The following is a 13,126-nucleotide window of genomic DNA, read 5'->3' on the forward strand; positions in this document are numbered from 1 at the left end:
GTGGTCTTTGCACCAAATTCAAAGTCCACGCGGACTTTTACTTTGAAAATCGCCCCACGGACGAGGATCCGCAGAGATGTGCGCCTCCATTTTCTGCAGATGTTTTTTTCCTGACCAAAATAATGGGCATAGTTTGGAAAATCCCAAACCACGAATTATTGTCTCCTGTGACCTAACCCCACCCCGGGATTGCCTCCACTATATTGCAGGTAAATGCATGCGCGTTGTTGATCCTGGAGCATGCAAAGTGGGCGTTTTTCTGACATACAATTTACCTATGGAAAAAAACATAGATCAGTATTAATAAGTTCCTAAAATTCCAGGGCTAAAAACGACCTCAGGAGGTCATCTAATCCACTTCCCCTGCTTCAAGCCAGGGTGTAGTGTACGTATAGCATCCCTGCTTTTAAAAGCCTCCAGTGACAGAGATTCCTCCACCTCCTGAAATAACTTGTTCCATACATGCTTTACAGCTAGAGCAGACATTAGGGGGCATTTCTTATCTCTGTCTTGCTGACATGAAAGCCCTTTACCTAAACTCTTCTGCCATTGAAGTAGAGAACTACTGGTTACCATCTTCTTTACGACCTCCTGTCAAGTATTTGAATACTGCAATCAAGTTCCTTTTCAGTAGGATAAATAAACACAGCTCCTACAGTCTATTCTTATAGGCCATAAGATTTAGATCTCTTAGCTTTTTTGTTGCTTTTTTCTGGATTTTGTCCAGAGTTTCCTTGTTCTCTTTGAAATGTGAGTCTCAGAACTGAATACAGTTTTCCAACAAATGCCTCAGTAATGTTGATCAGAATGGAAGAATTGCTTTGTTTGCTTTACATACAAGACCCCAGCACGATATATACAGTAACATAATAACATAGTAATGATGGCAGAAAAGAACCAAATTGTCCATCCAGTCTGCCCAGCAAGCTTCTCATGGTAATATCTACCTTGCCGTGTAGGTCATTCCAGGTTTCTTTTAAGGGTAGGCTGTGCAGTTACCCCCAATCCTTATGATAAGGGTAGAAATATTTACAATCAAAAACCAAGCAACTGTCAAACCCATAAAATATTAATGCTTGCAACATTTTTATTGGGTGAGGAGCCTTCCATAAAAAATTTGGACTTGGCCATAGAAGCAGTCCTGTGCTTTTTCCCTTATGTCTGCATATCAGTACCCCCAGACCGTAAAAGTCAGGGCCCGTTTTGGTTGCTGAATCCAATTCCCCTTTTTTGACCCCGCCATCAAAGTGGAGAGTGATGTTGTAGTTGCGTCAAAAGTATCAAGGCTGATTGGTTGAGGGTAGTAATCCCCATGCTTCTGATAAGGGTAGTAACTATTGCACCAAGCGGGTTACCCTTATACACTCTTTTCTTCGTTTCTGTTCTCTAGCCTTTAGGGATCCACAGTGTTTTTTCCATGCCCTTTTGAATTCTTTGACTGTTTTTGTCTTCACCACCTCCTCTGGAAGGGCATTCCAGGCATCCACCACCCTCTCTGTGAAGAAATATTTTCTGACGTTGGTTTTGAGTTGTCCCCCCTCAAGTTCTACCGTTTCCTTTCCAACGGAAAAGTTCGAAGTTCGTGCATCATTAAAATCTTTCAGGTATTTGAAGATCTGTCTCATATCTCCCCTGCATCTCCTCTCTTCCAGGGTATACATATTTAGATCCTTCATTCTCTCATAAGTCATTTGATGGAGACCCCATACCATTTTGGTCACCCTTCTCTGGACTCCCTCCATCCTGTCTCTATCCCTTTTGAGATATGGTCTCCAGAACTGAACACAGTACTCCAGGTGTGACCTCACCAAGGATCTGAACAAGGAGATTATCACCTCCTTTTTCTTACTGGTTATTCCTCTCTCTATACAGCCCAGCATTCTTCTGGCTTTAGCTGTCACCTTGTCACATTGCTTCGCCATCTTCAGATTGGTAGACACTATCACCCCAAGGTCCCTCTCTTGATGCATGAGGTCTGCCACTTTCACACCAGGTAGGCAAGTTACCAGGTGATCCTCACGTCCACCAGTCATCCAGCTATCTACATTCCTAATAATCAAATCACCAACCATGATGGCCGACCTAACCCTTCCCTCCTGGGCAGTAGCCCTGGGAGACTTGTCCTCAGTACCTGGAGAGCAGTTCCTTGCTACAGGATCACTTCCTGCTACATGAGGGAGATGCTGTCTGACCAGGATACTTTCCTCTTTCAAGGCAGCACCAGGGCTGCCAGACTGGCTACTATGACCCAAAAGGTCTCCTGTATATACTTCTCTGTCTGCCTCTGCTCTGCCAGGTCTGCCACTCTAGCCTTTAGAGATTGGACTCATTTTCTGAGAGCCAGGAGCTTTTTGCACCGAGTGCACACATACGCCTCTCATGGACGGGTAAAAAATCATATATGTGACACTCGATGTAAAAGACTGGAAGGTTCCCTTCCTGCTGCTGGCTCACTGCTTTCATCTTAATTTTGTTGAGTTCTTAGTTAAGTTTAGTTTGCTAAGAGTGTAGGAATGCATACATTAGAGTCCTTTAAATTTATTGGAGTAATCATAATTAATCTGGTAATTACCTGCAAGGGGATAGTTAAACTCTTGATAGGGACTGGGGCAATCCTGTGTTTTAGATAAAAGCCTGATTGATTTTTAATGTGAAAGTGTCTCTTGCCTAGAAATCAAAGGATGAGTTATGGGTGGGAGGGAGGGAAAGACGGACACTAGAATTAACTACCTTTGACTTGTTTTTTTATATCAGGCATACACACACCAAAGAATATACCCGAATTTCACCTCTCCCCCAAACTTTTTTAAGCCCTAAAATTTCTCAAAGCATTAATTACCGATCCTCTTTAGCCACCAGCAAGATGATCTTTTCGTCTCAATGGTCCCATTGGTAGAAACAGGATATTCAATGATAATAATGAGAGAGCTAATTTTGGTAGGGATGGCTGAACAGCAAACTGCACTAGTGTGTGGTGCTTCTCAACCTTTATTTCAGGCACACTTTCACATTCAATTGATCCTTGTGACACACTGAACCAAATTTCACAATGTCATTGTATTTTCATAATAAATGATAGCTTAGATAATAGTGCACACCTTCCCCACACAATTTTCTCTTCATCCTCCCAGCAATCACCCTGCAACCCCTGTTCTCCTTCTCCAGCCCTGCCTGTGCGATTCTCTTTCATCCCTCCCCGTAACCCACTCCTCTCTTTTACTCCTGCCCACACAGTCTTCTCTGCCCTCCCTCTGGCCAGCAGCAGGAGGAGTATGGTCCCTCTTACCTGCATCTGCCTTCGCCAGCCATCTTCACGGCGAGGTTTGAACGCACAGTGCCAGCAAGTGCCATCGAACCTGAGTGAAGCCACCCAGGTGGAGGAGGCTGATGTGACGTGAAGTGCCACCTTCCTCCTGCCTGCTGGAAGGCGGGAGGGGGACAGGATCGCACGGCGTGTCAGATATATGAAGCGCTGACCTGGAGGCTCCCATGGGAGTCAGGTCTTCTTGCAGTGTGTGTCTCACCATGTCCTTCTGTTGTGCTGTGAGCTATGTGTGTAATGATTTCCTTTCACTTTCAGCCTGTGGTCACCAGCCAGCTTGGCACGATTAACAACCTGATAGAGGTGAAGAAGTCAGACTTTGAAGTGTTTGATGCTCTGAAGCTGGATTCTTTGGAGAGTTCGGACACTGCCAGAGGTGACCTTAGCTCCACTGGGCGAGTTTTGTTTTCCGGCAGTGGGGGCTGTTCGTCTTCTGTAAGGCATGCTCATTCTGCATTATTTCCTGGGGATGGGATCGAGTCTCACCACCCTCTGCACATCTAACATGCATGGAAAGAAAGAGCAACCCTCCAGGATTTGGGCCTGGAAAGAAGTTGGACTGCTCGATCACTAAACTCCCCCTTTTTGCTCTCACGCTTTCTTCTCCCCTTCCAGCCTGCACTTTTCCCTGCTCCATCATTGCTGATATCTTTCTCTCTCTCTCTCTGCATCTGCCATTCTCCTTCTCGTCATTACCTCTGTCCCTCCGTCCTCCTCACCCTCTGCTTTTATCACTTGCTTTCCTCATTATGTTTTGGCAGGTCTAGTGGTTTGAAACCCTTGGGTGAGGGCAGCTCACCTATCAATCTTTGTTTGTTTGTAGTCCTGCTATAGTTGATTATTTCGAAGATCCGTAGTGGCCCTAGCATTTTACTCCTGGGCATACCTGGACGACTCAAAGTGCCTTGCTTCTTGTTTTCTAATGTGTCTGCTCTCCCTGTAATGCCTTCTGACCTCTTGGACTTGTATTACTCCCCTAAAGAGGCTCTGCCTTCTGTAGTGCACTTCTGAAAAGTCCTCAGTGTATGCTGAATCCAGATTAGCTCCTAGATTTTAAGGAAAAGCTCTCAGATCTAGTACTCTCAGGGTTAGCAGAAGTCATGGATCTAAACCTGTTTTAGCTTTAGGGCGTTTCAACACATTTCTTTTTTGTTAATCACCTTATTGCATCTGATATAGATATCATGGGATTCCCAAGCCCTCATGGCCTGTCTTTCTAGATTCTTTTAGCTTCCTTATTCAAACAGGTTTACATAGTTTATTATGTGCCAGATTAGCTCATTAGCATCTGCCTTAGTGGTTTATGTCTTTGCTTGTTTGAAAAATTGCCGGTTATTGGTTCAACTCTCAACTGTCTTTTTAAATCAGTCTTTGATATCATTGCCTCTTTTTTTTTTTTTTTTTTTTTTTTTTAAATCTGTGCATTCAGATCTCTTTGCAGCTTTGTCCGCCTTTCTGGTGATTTGGTCTGGGTGCCCCCATTGGTTCTGTGCCTTACATGTTTCTTGCTTTTTAGCTCAATCTAGGGAACTTTCATCGAATAGCAGTTGAGGCACTTAATGGCTTTCCTTCCCTGAGCCACCCTTGGCCAAACTGAGGATTAGTTACACTGTAATTCCCTAGGAGGTCTGGAATGGCCTCCTTTTGCCATCTCCAGACTGCAGGCCTCATGCCTTGTGTTTATCCCTGGTCAGAACATAAGTTTCTGAGCAAGGCATCTACTTTATAGGCATTAGCTCCGTTTGCCTCAAGTAACTTTAAACTTTATGGACTTGTTTTATTTTAATGTTTAACGTGTTATTTACCCAGCCCTTTTGTGATGCCTCTTGCTAGCTTCAGTTCTGTAAAAGACCAGAGGCTTATCAGATCGTACTGGAGGGTTTGTGTGGGTGTCTGCTTGCGTTCCTCCACTGCAATTGGGATATGGCGAGAAGCAGGTGAACCAAACCTTTGTGTGAGTTGGAGGGGGGAGTCTGGCTTTTGGAGTTTGCAAAGTTCACAGGCGATGAGTGGTGTGGGGAATAGATTAGTGTCGAGGAATTGCAGGCGTGGCACATTCCAGTTGTAAGCTGTGCAGCAAGCGTGGGGGAGGTAGCAGACCAGGGAGCTGCTGCTGCTACGGCTTTGTGACTCAAGGTAGCCGCATGCCCCCTGGAAAGAAGGAGCAGCCCCCCTCCTGCTGGGCCACCCAAGAGATGGAGACATTGCAGGGGGAGGGGGCGGAAGGAAGGATAGCAAAGAAAGACAGTAAAAGACAAACCAATAGGCAAATGAGAGGGAAATTGAGGAGATTATAAGAGAGAGATTCTTTGTCTCCTGGCTTCTAAACTTTTGGGCTGGCACACTGGTTTTTGGAATATTTTTCCATCCGTGTATTCCCTCCACCCTGGGACGGCGATTGCTCTGGGGAGGCTACCTTCATAGCACTGGCACCTCCCTGGGATAAAGCTTGAGCTGTCACCCGTGTGATTTGGGTGGAAGTCTGGAGGATTACATTTATATAAATTCTAACCTATGTTTTAAACCAGATCTAAAGTTGAAAGTTTACATGGTAATAGTACAAGTACAGACACTAACAGGATTAGAATGAAAAGAAAATATATATATATATTTTTAATGTTAAGAGGATGTTTAACCAGTTTGCATTGGGGGCTTTTGAAGGGTGATGCATCAGAAGCTGAAATCCAATTTTCACTTTTTCAAAAACTATAGGTACATCAAACGTCAGGGCTGGGGTTGAGTTGGCTGCAAACTTTAATCATTATAGAGAAGTTATTTGATATTTCTTGAAACCCTCACCCCCCTCAGCTACACCAAGCAGAGCAGAAAACCAGCCTGAAGAAATGAAAGAAGGTAGCGTCATGGGCAATGGAAATTTCTGATATTCCTTTTGTGAAAGAAGTAAACAGTTTCAGACTCCCCTCCGACGGAAGGAACTGCTTTCTCTGTGTACTAGATATGTAAGAAGTCTAGAAAATTCAATTGCCCACTTGCTTGCTGGCGTGGGTTTTCTCAGCTGGTGAGACAGCCCTGGGAGCAGGAAGCGTTGTCATCTTTGGCTGCGAGTTGGGCCCAGGTGGCGCTTTTAGCTCTGCTCGGAGCCTCAGGAGAACATGGTGGTCCCAGAAGAAGGAGGAAGCATCTTCAGTCCTGCTCAGGGCCCAGGAGGCAGCAGCTCCATGGGAAGGAGAGTGAAAGGGGCTGCACTGGGGGCAAGGGAGTAAATGGAGAGAGGGGAGTGCATCTGGCTGGTTCTGAAGGAAGAGGTGCAGGAGGACAGTGAGCATCTTTAGCAGGAAAGAAATGCCCTCACCAAGTAATCCTGCTGCCTTCCTTGCCAAAACAAATTATTCAGGGTGGCATGAGGTGGGGGCAGAGTGATTGGCGAGTATAGTCTGTCACTGAAGGACTGGCCAGATCCCCGGCCATGGACCCGTGGGTTTGCACAGCAGTTGTTTCTCATTTCTATCATCCACATGTCTACGCTTCACTTTTAGGACCATTGGTTTTATTGCTTTTCCTTAAGGCTGCCTGGTCTGATAGTTTCCCTTCAAAGTCGGGTTTATCTTGCCCTACGATCGCAGGCTCTTATTTTCCGGCTTGAGGACAGCAGATCCTTAACCTTCTGACACAGCGGGGGCCCAAGGAGTGCATGAAGCCGACTTTTCCCATCTTACCCTTTTCAGTTTGATCCAGGCACCTGTTTTTGATTGCGCAGATGACTAGGCCTAAATTCTTCAGGGTGGTGTTTTTTCAGCCTGCTTTATATTTGCATTCTCTCCCATGTACTTTGGCAGGTCCTTGAAAGGAATATTTGCTAAAGACCAATCACTTCTTGTTCGTACTGCGATAACACTCACTTTCCGTGGAGTTTCTCCGCCACATCTCACCTTTATCTCAAGTTTAAATATCTGATGCTCCACATTTCCTCAGTCTTAGTATTCTGCTTTACAGTTTGATTTTGTGCAATGGATGCAGTTTGAAATCTCCTGAGCATAGCGCACATTCTGGCATAGAAAAAGCAGATGGGAGCAGATAGATGCCTGCTTTAACTCCTGCTGCAGGGCCATCCACCTCATCTGATCTCTGTCTTCTCTTTTGCACCTAGGGATCCTTTTGCCTTCAGCATCTCCTGTAACAGGCAGCTCCAAGCATCCACCACCTCTTCTGTGAAAAAATATTTTCTTATAAAAAATATAATTCAAAATTCTTGAGGCACAGAAAGCTTTTACTTATCTTTAGTTCCTGAGGACCCTCATGAAAAGTTAATCCTTCCCAATCATGTGCTCGCCGTCAATGTTACGTTCACGCCTACTGCGTGAGGAAGAAGCTACCTGCGTTTGTGAGCTGCTGCCGTTTTCAGATGGGGATCCTATCAAGCTGACAAGAGCCCAGGCTGGCATTTTGAATGCTGATTAAGCCCCTGAAGCAGTGACCTCGAAACGTGATACGAATCCTGAAGCATAAGTGAGCATAACATTGATAGCAAGCTCATGATTGGGAAGTATTCACTTTTTATGAGCATTTCAAAAAAAGCAAAAAATGTACATTCAATGGAGAGTACATAAATGACTCATGGGGACCGATGATTATTCATGACCGGTTAAGCAGTAGAAACGTTATGCTAACTAAGTAAACCTCTCAGTGTTATGATGGTCCTCAAGAAGTAAAGATAAGTACGCTTTCTGTGCCTTGAGAATTTTGAATTGAATACCTAAGTGCATTTTTTATAAGATTTGTTTGGACTCTTACACTTTTTTGGACATTGGACTTTTTCTTGTAAGAAATATTTCCTAACATTATCCCTGAATTTATCTGCTTTGAGTCTCATGATCTATCACATTTCCTTGTCTGTGCTCTCCTCTCTGACATCCACATTTAAGCCAGAAATCTCATTGCATAAGGCTTTTGATTGCCATACCTGCTCTGTCATTGTCTTCAGAGAATTTTCTCCTTTTTTTTTTAATGACTGTTTTTTGTTGGGTTGGTTTTTTTTTTTTACTAATTAATAATAATTTTACTTTTTCAGTTGCTGAAGACAATGCTTTCCCAGGGTAGCTTATTGTTGCCTTTTTTTTGTAGATGGGCTTATGGGTCCTGGGGGAAGGCGAATGCCACTCTTAAACTGCTCGACTCTTTCCCTGGCATGTTAGAGATTATAGTTTGTTACACGCTCAGTGTTTTGTTTTGTTTTTTTTAATGAGTTTTATGGGATTTTTAACTCCCTTCCAACCCAGGCCTAGTTGTGTGTCAGAATTGTCGTCTTTAGGGGACCTGTGTCCTGGAGGTTTCCTCTCATTTTATCTCTATGGGAAAAATGCTTAGAAAACAGGATCCTCCAGTGGGAGCGGAAAGTACACCCGTCTGCGACGTGCATGCATTTTTAAAAACAAAATGCCCTCGTGTAGTTTTGTCCCCCGATCTGGTTACTCTCCCAGGAATGCTTCTTGTTGCTGCAGCTAAAAGTCTCCTTGTGAACGTGAGCACATACTTTTAGCCGGCTGAAAATCCAATTTGGCGGGTTCAGCATTGCCTCCAGTTTTCCCTGCATCACTCCCCATTATGTCATTGGATGAGGCCGGCTTGCTACATAATGTGGAACATTTGGCTCCGATGCACAACTTGTGTGCTGTTACTTTTGGCCTTGTTCTGTTGAGAAAAGGGAAGCTAAAATCCAAGAGAAAAAGACTTCAGGGCTGTTAATGTCCTTTTGGCTGGCTAACCTGGTGCGTCCTTTCTCCGCTATAATTAGCTGTGTTCTCGTGTTCAGGAGGGATTTTCATGACATTTCTGTCATGACAGGGATGGGCAAGACTGTATATCCTTGCAAACATTTCCGAAGCGTTTTTTTTTTTTCCCTTGGGGATGTGTTTGTGTATGTGCAAGGGTCGAGGCCTATTTTTAGACGTTACCAAGCTTATCGTGCATTGTCACGTGGGTTCACTGCATGTTAAATCACATTTGGGATGGTTGAGAGGGGAGGAAAAAGATGCTGGAAGGATTTTTAACAAAACTGTTATTCTTGCAGATAGCAAGCAGTCTCTTTGGACGTTATCCTTTGCATGTTTAAATGTTTAGTGAAAGCTATGAATGGTTTCATAATTGGGCATTAAACGTCTCAACCATAGCGGGGTTGTGTCTTGTGCTCTTTGTTTCTTTTTTTGAGGCAATGATTTCTTTTTCTTTCTTTTTTTTTCTCTCAGACTTATCCAGCTCCCCACCAGGTTTTTATGGGCAGGAAATGTCTGCTTTTAGATTAGAGGAACACTTCAAGTCGCCTCCGATTCTCCCCCCTCACCTCTTGCAAGTCATCCTTAACAAGGACACCAACATATCGGTAAGTGAAATGCCTCCGCCTGCCACACCCACTGCTCCCAAGGTTAAGTCTTCAGAGGGGGCTAGGGTGCTTGGGCTCGAGGTTAGTGCAGCAAACTCGAGGTTAGAGCAGCAAACTATGATCAAAGGAAGTCGGCAAGTGCTCGTCCACTCTCTGGGTATCCTTGAGCAAAACCTACATGTTTCCGTGCGCTTCAGTTCTGATCTAGCTCTTCTGCTAACTGTCAGGCCGATACAGTACAGTGCGCTCCGGTGGAGCGCACTGTACTGTATCGCTCCGGTGGAGCGCACTGTTAACCGGCATTTCGACGCACGTTTTTGACGTGCTAGCTTTACCCCTTATTCAGTAAGGGGTAATAGCGCGTCAAAAACGCGCGTCCAACACCCCCGAGACTAATAGCACCTGCAACATGCAAATGCATGTTGATGGCCCTATTAGTCATTCCCACGCAATTCAGAAAGTAAAATGTGCAGCCAAGCCGCACATTTTACCGCTGAAGGATCTCCTCAACCATCACTGACTCTCATTCTCCCACCCCTCCCTAATCCCTACCCCCCTCTTTTCCCTCTCCCCTTCCCCCCCACCCAACCTCACCCTTTCCTTCTCCCACTGGACATACCATGCTAATAACTGCCTAGGATAAATCTATGTTTACGTATCTTATAGTTTTTGTTGATTATATATTTATCTCTCTCTAATTGTTTCTTAGTTTAAATTCTGTACTGTCTTCCATTGCCCAGGTTTTACGCTCCCTGTTTAATGTAACTTTACTTTCTACCTTGATGTTAATTGGTTTCCCCTCAGTTACATTGTAAACCGGTACGATAAGACCTAGTCTTGAGCATCGGTATAGTAAAAGAAATTAAATAAATAATAAATAAATAAATTTTACTTTCAGAAATTAGCGCCTACCCAAAGGTAGGCGTTAATTTCTGCCGGCGACAGGGAAGTGCACAGAAAAGCGATATTAAGTCGGAGGCCCCAAAAGTTAAAAAAAGTTAAAAAAAAAAAAAAAAAGTTAAATGGGCCTCGTGGGTTGAAAACCGGACGCTCAATTTTGCCAGCGTCCGGTTTCCGAACCCGTGGCTGTCAGCGGGTTTGAGAACTGACACCGGCAAAATTGAGCGTCGGCTGTCAAACTTGCTAACAGCTGCCGCTTCCATCAAAAAAGAGGCGCTAGGGACGCGCTAGTGTCCCTTGCGCCTCTTTTTACCGCGGGCCCTAATTTAAATAAATTAAGTTACTGAATCACGCGCCGGGAGAGCGGGGCGTGGTTTACTATATCGGCCCGTGTGTGTGATTGTGGACCTGGCCCTTGATTTTGTTGGGTCTCGCTTTACTATTGACTGTTTATTCACCCTTAGGCAAGGATCTTGACCTCCCTTAGGCCTCACTTCAGATTCTGAATCTGTCATTGAGACATTCTGTAACCTCAATAAAGGATACAAAACTTTGATTGCAGAGTATCAGAGCCTGCTTTTGACTGTAGTCCACACAGTCGTATGAACCAGAAGTTAAGTTTAAAAGTTCCAAAGTTACTTGTCCATTTAAAGTTTGGGAGCTGTCATGTAAGTACCTGCAATGCTGAGCAACTAACTCCTCGTTAGGGAAGCTGCTCTTGGCTTCCCAGGGGTAACGAGAGCTTATTAACATTGTCCCAGTAAAGAGGCAGCACAGACTTGAAGGCTAGGCTTTTCTTTGAATTTACTCCTGGGGGAATTCTGCGCAAAAAAATGTAAAATTCTGCCCACAAAAACTTAAAGTTCTGCATACTTTATATTGTGTCAGAATAACACATTATACACGACAGTCTTTAAGTAATTTAATTAAAAATGTAATACAGAAAAAAGTTATTACTTAAAATGCAGCGCTTTAAATATTTTGAGCAGAATTTCCCTAGAAGTTCACTGTAAGAGGGTCTCTTCCACCCTCTCTCCCTACTCCCTTGGCCAGTCTCCTTTCACTTTGTCCTCTTACACCCCAACTCCTCCACCTGCCACTCTCTCTCCCCTCCCCGTCTAGGCTCAATCCCTTCCACTCTATCTCCACTCCCAGAGTTTGACCTCTCTCTCAATACTGCCCCTCACACAGGCTCCCTCCCTCTCTCTTTCTCTCTCACACACACACAGGCTCCCTCTCTCTAGTGCACATACACACCCTCTTATATAGGCTCCCTCTCTCTCTCTCTCTCTCTCTCTCTCGCACACACACATCCCGTCATACAAGCATACTACTCTCTCTCTCTCATGCACACATACCCTCATATAGACTCCCCCCCTCTCTCTCGCATGCACACACACCCTCATACAGGCTTCCTCTCTCTCTTGCACACATACCCACACAGGCTCCCTTTCTCTCTCACGCAAACACCCTCACACAGGCTGCCTGTGTCTCTCTCTCATACACCCCTGCACACTGGCTCTCTCTCTCGCTTACCTCTGTACACAAAGGCTCCCTTTCTCTCTCTCTCACACATACACACCCTCACACAGGCTCCCTCTCTTACAAACAAGCACCCTCACATACACACAGCCCCTTTTTCACACATACCCGTTCCCAGTCTCTCACACATATACACAGTCTTTCAGAATCTTCTCACATAGGCTCCTCTCTTTGGCATCCACACACATGCACCCTCACACATGCTGTCTCTTAACCCCCAGGCTCGCAGTCTTACACACACTCACTCTCACTGAGGCCTGCTCCATTTTCACCATGAGTGAGACAGCCTCCACTCACAGCATGCCTGGGCCTGCTCCTTCTTCGCTGCGAGCGGAGGCTGTCCCACTCGTGCCAGGCCAGGGCCTGCCAAATTCTGCGCAGATTCTGTGCAACTGCACAGGAGAGGAATTCTGCGGGAATTCTGCGCCCCTTAGTAGCACAGATTTCCCACTTTAAATTAGTCATCCCTAAATGGCAGCAAGCATGAGTCATGGAGGTAGAATTGATTTCACATTTTAAAAATAGCATTAGAGAAAAATGAGAAGCTCTGCAACCTAAACCTGATTCAGGCAGATGGAAATCTGAGAATAGAATGTATGAAATGAATAGCGCAGATTGCTACTGCAAGTTCTTTGCCTTTGTGATGTCAAGACATTACCCATCTGTTCAGACTAGCGTCAGTAAAATTTTAATGCATGCTCAGAAGATGATACTGGACTAGCTACATTGATTTCTCCTTATCCACATGTTAGGTTAAAATGCTGCTTCTGTATGCAATACGCCTTTTACACCAATGAAAAGGGCCTGCAAAACAGAGTGCATAGTTCTCGCTGCGAATGTGCAGAATGTGACTTTAAACCAAAATTTCACTTAGAAACAAATAACCAAATCACACTTCTGGGCTACTTTCTAATGGGGTAGGAATTTGATTCTGTACTTCAAAGCTGTTTTGAGATGGGGGAAAAAAAGCAAAACCAGCTGAACATGTTTTTTAAAATGAATATTTTCATATTTTTTGCCCTCAG

General features: G+C 44.6%; 1 protein-coding gene across 5 annotated transcripts in view; it reads left to right on the top strand.

Annotated features, from left to right (window-relative positions):
* PRKAB2 (protein kinase AMP-activated non-catalytic subunit beta 2) overlaps window positions 1-13,126 on the top strand; it is a 47,963-nt gene that overhangs the window by 28,870 nt on the left and 5,967 nt on the right. For all 5 annotated transcript variants that reach the window (XM_029618799.1, XM_029618797.1, XM_029618798.1 and 2 more), the window contains exons 5-6: window positions 3,581-3,698; window positions 9,526-9,659. In XM_029618799.1, the coding sequence (XP_029474659.1) occupies window positions 3,581-3,698; window positions 9,526-9,659 (252 nt within the window). The remainder of the gene's footprint in view (window positions 1-3,580; window positions 3,699-9,525; window positions 9,660-13,126) is intronic.

This window comes from Rhinatrema bivittatum, chromosome 10 (assembly GCF_901001135.1).
Source record: "Rhinatrema bivittatum chromosome 10, aRhiBiv1.1, whole genome shotgun sequence".
Lineage (NCBI taxonomy): Eukaryota > Metazoa > Chordata > Amphibia > Gymnophiona > Rhinatrematidae > Rhinatrema > Rhinatrema bivittatum.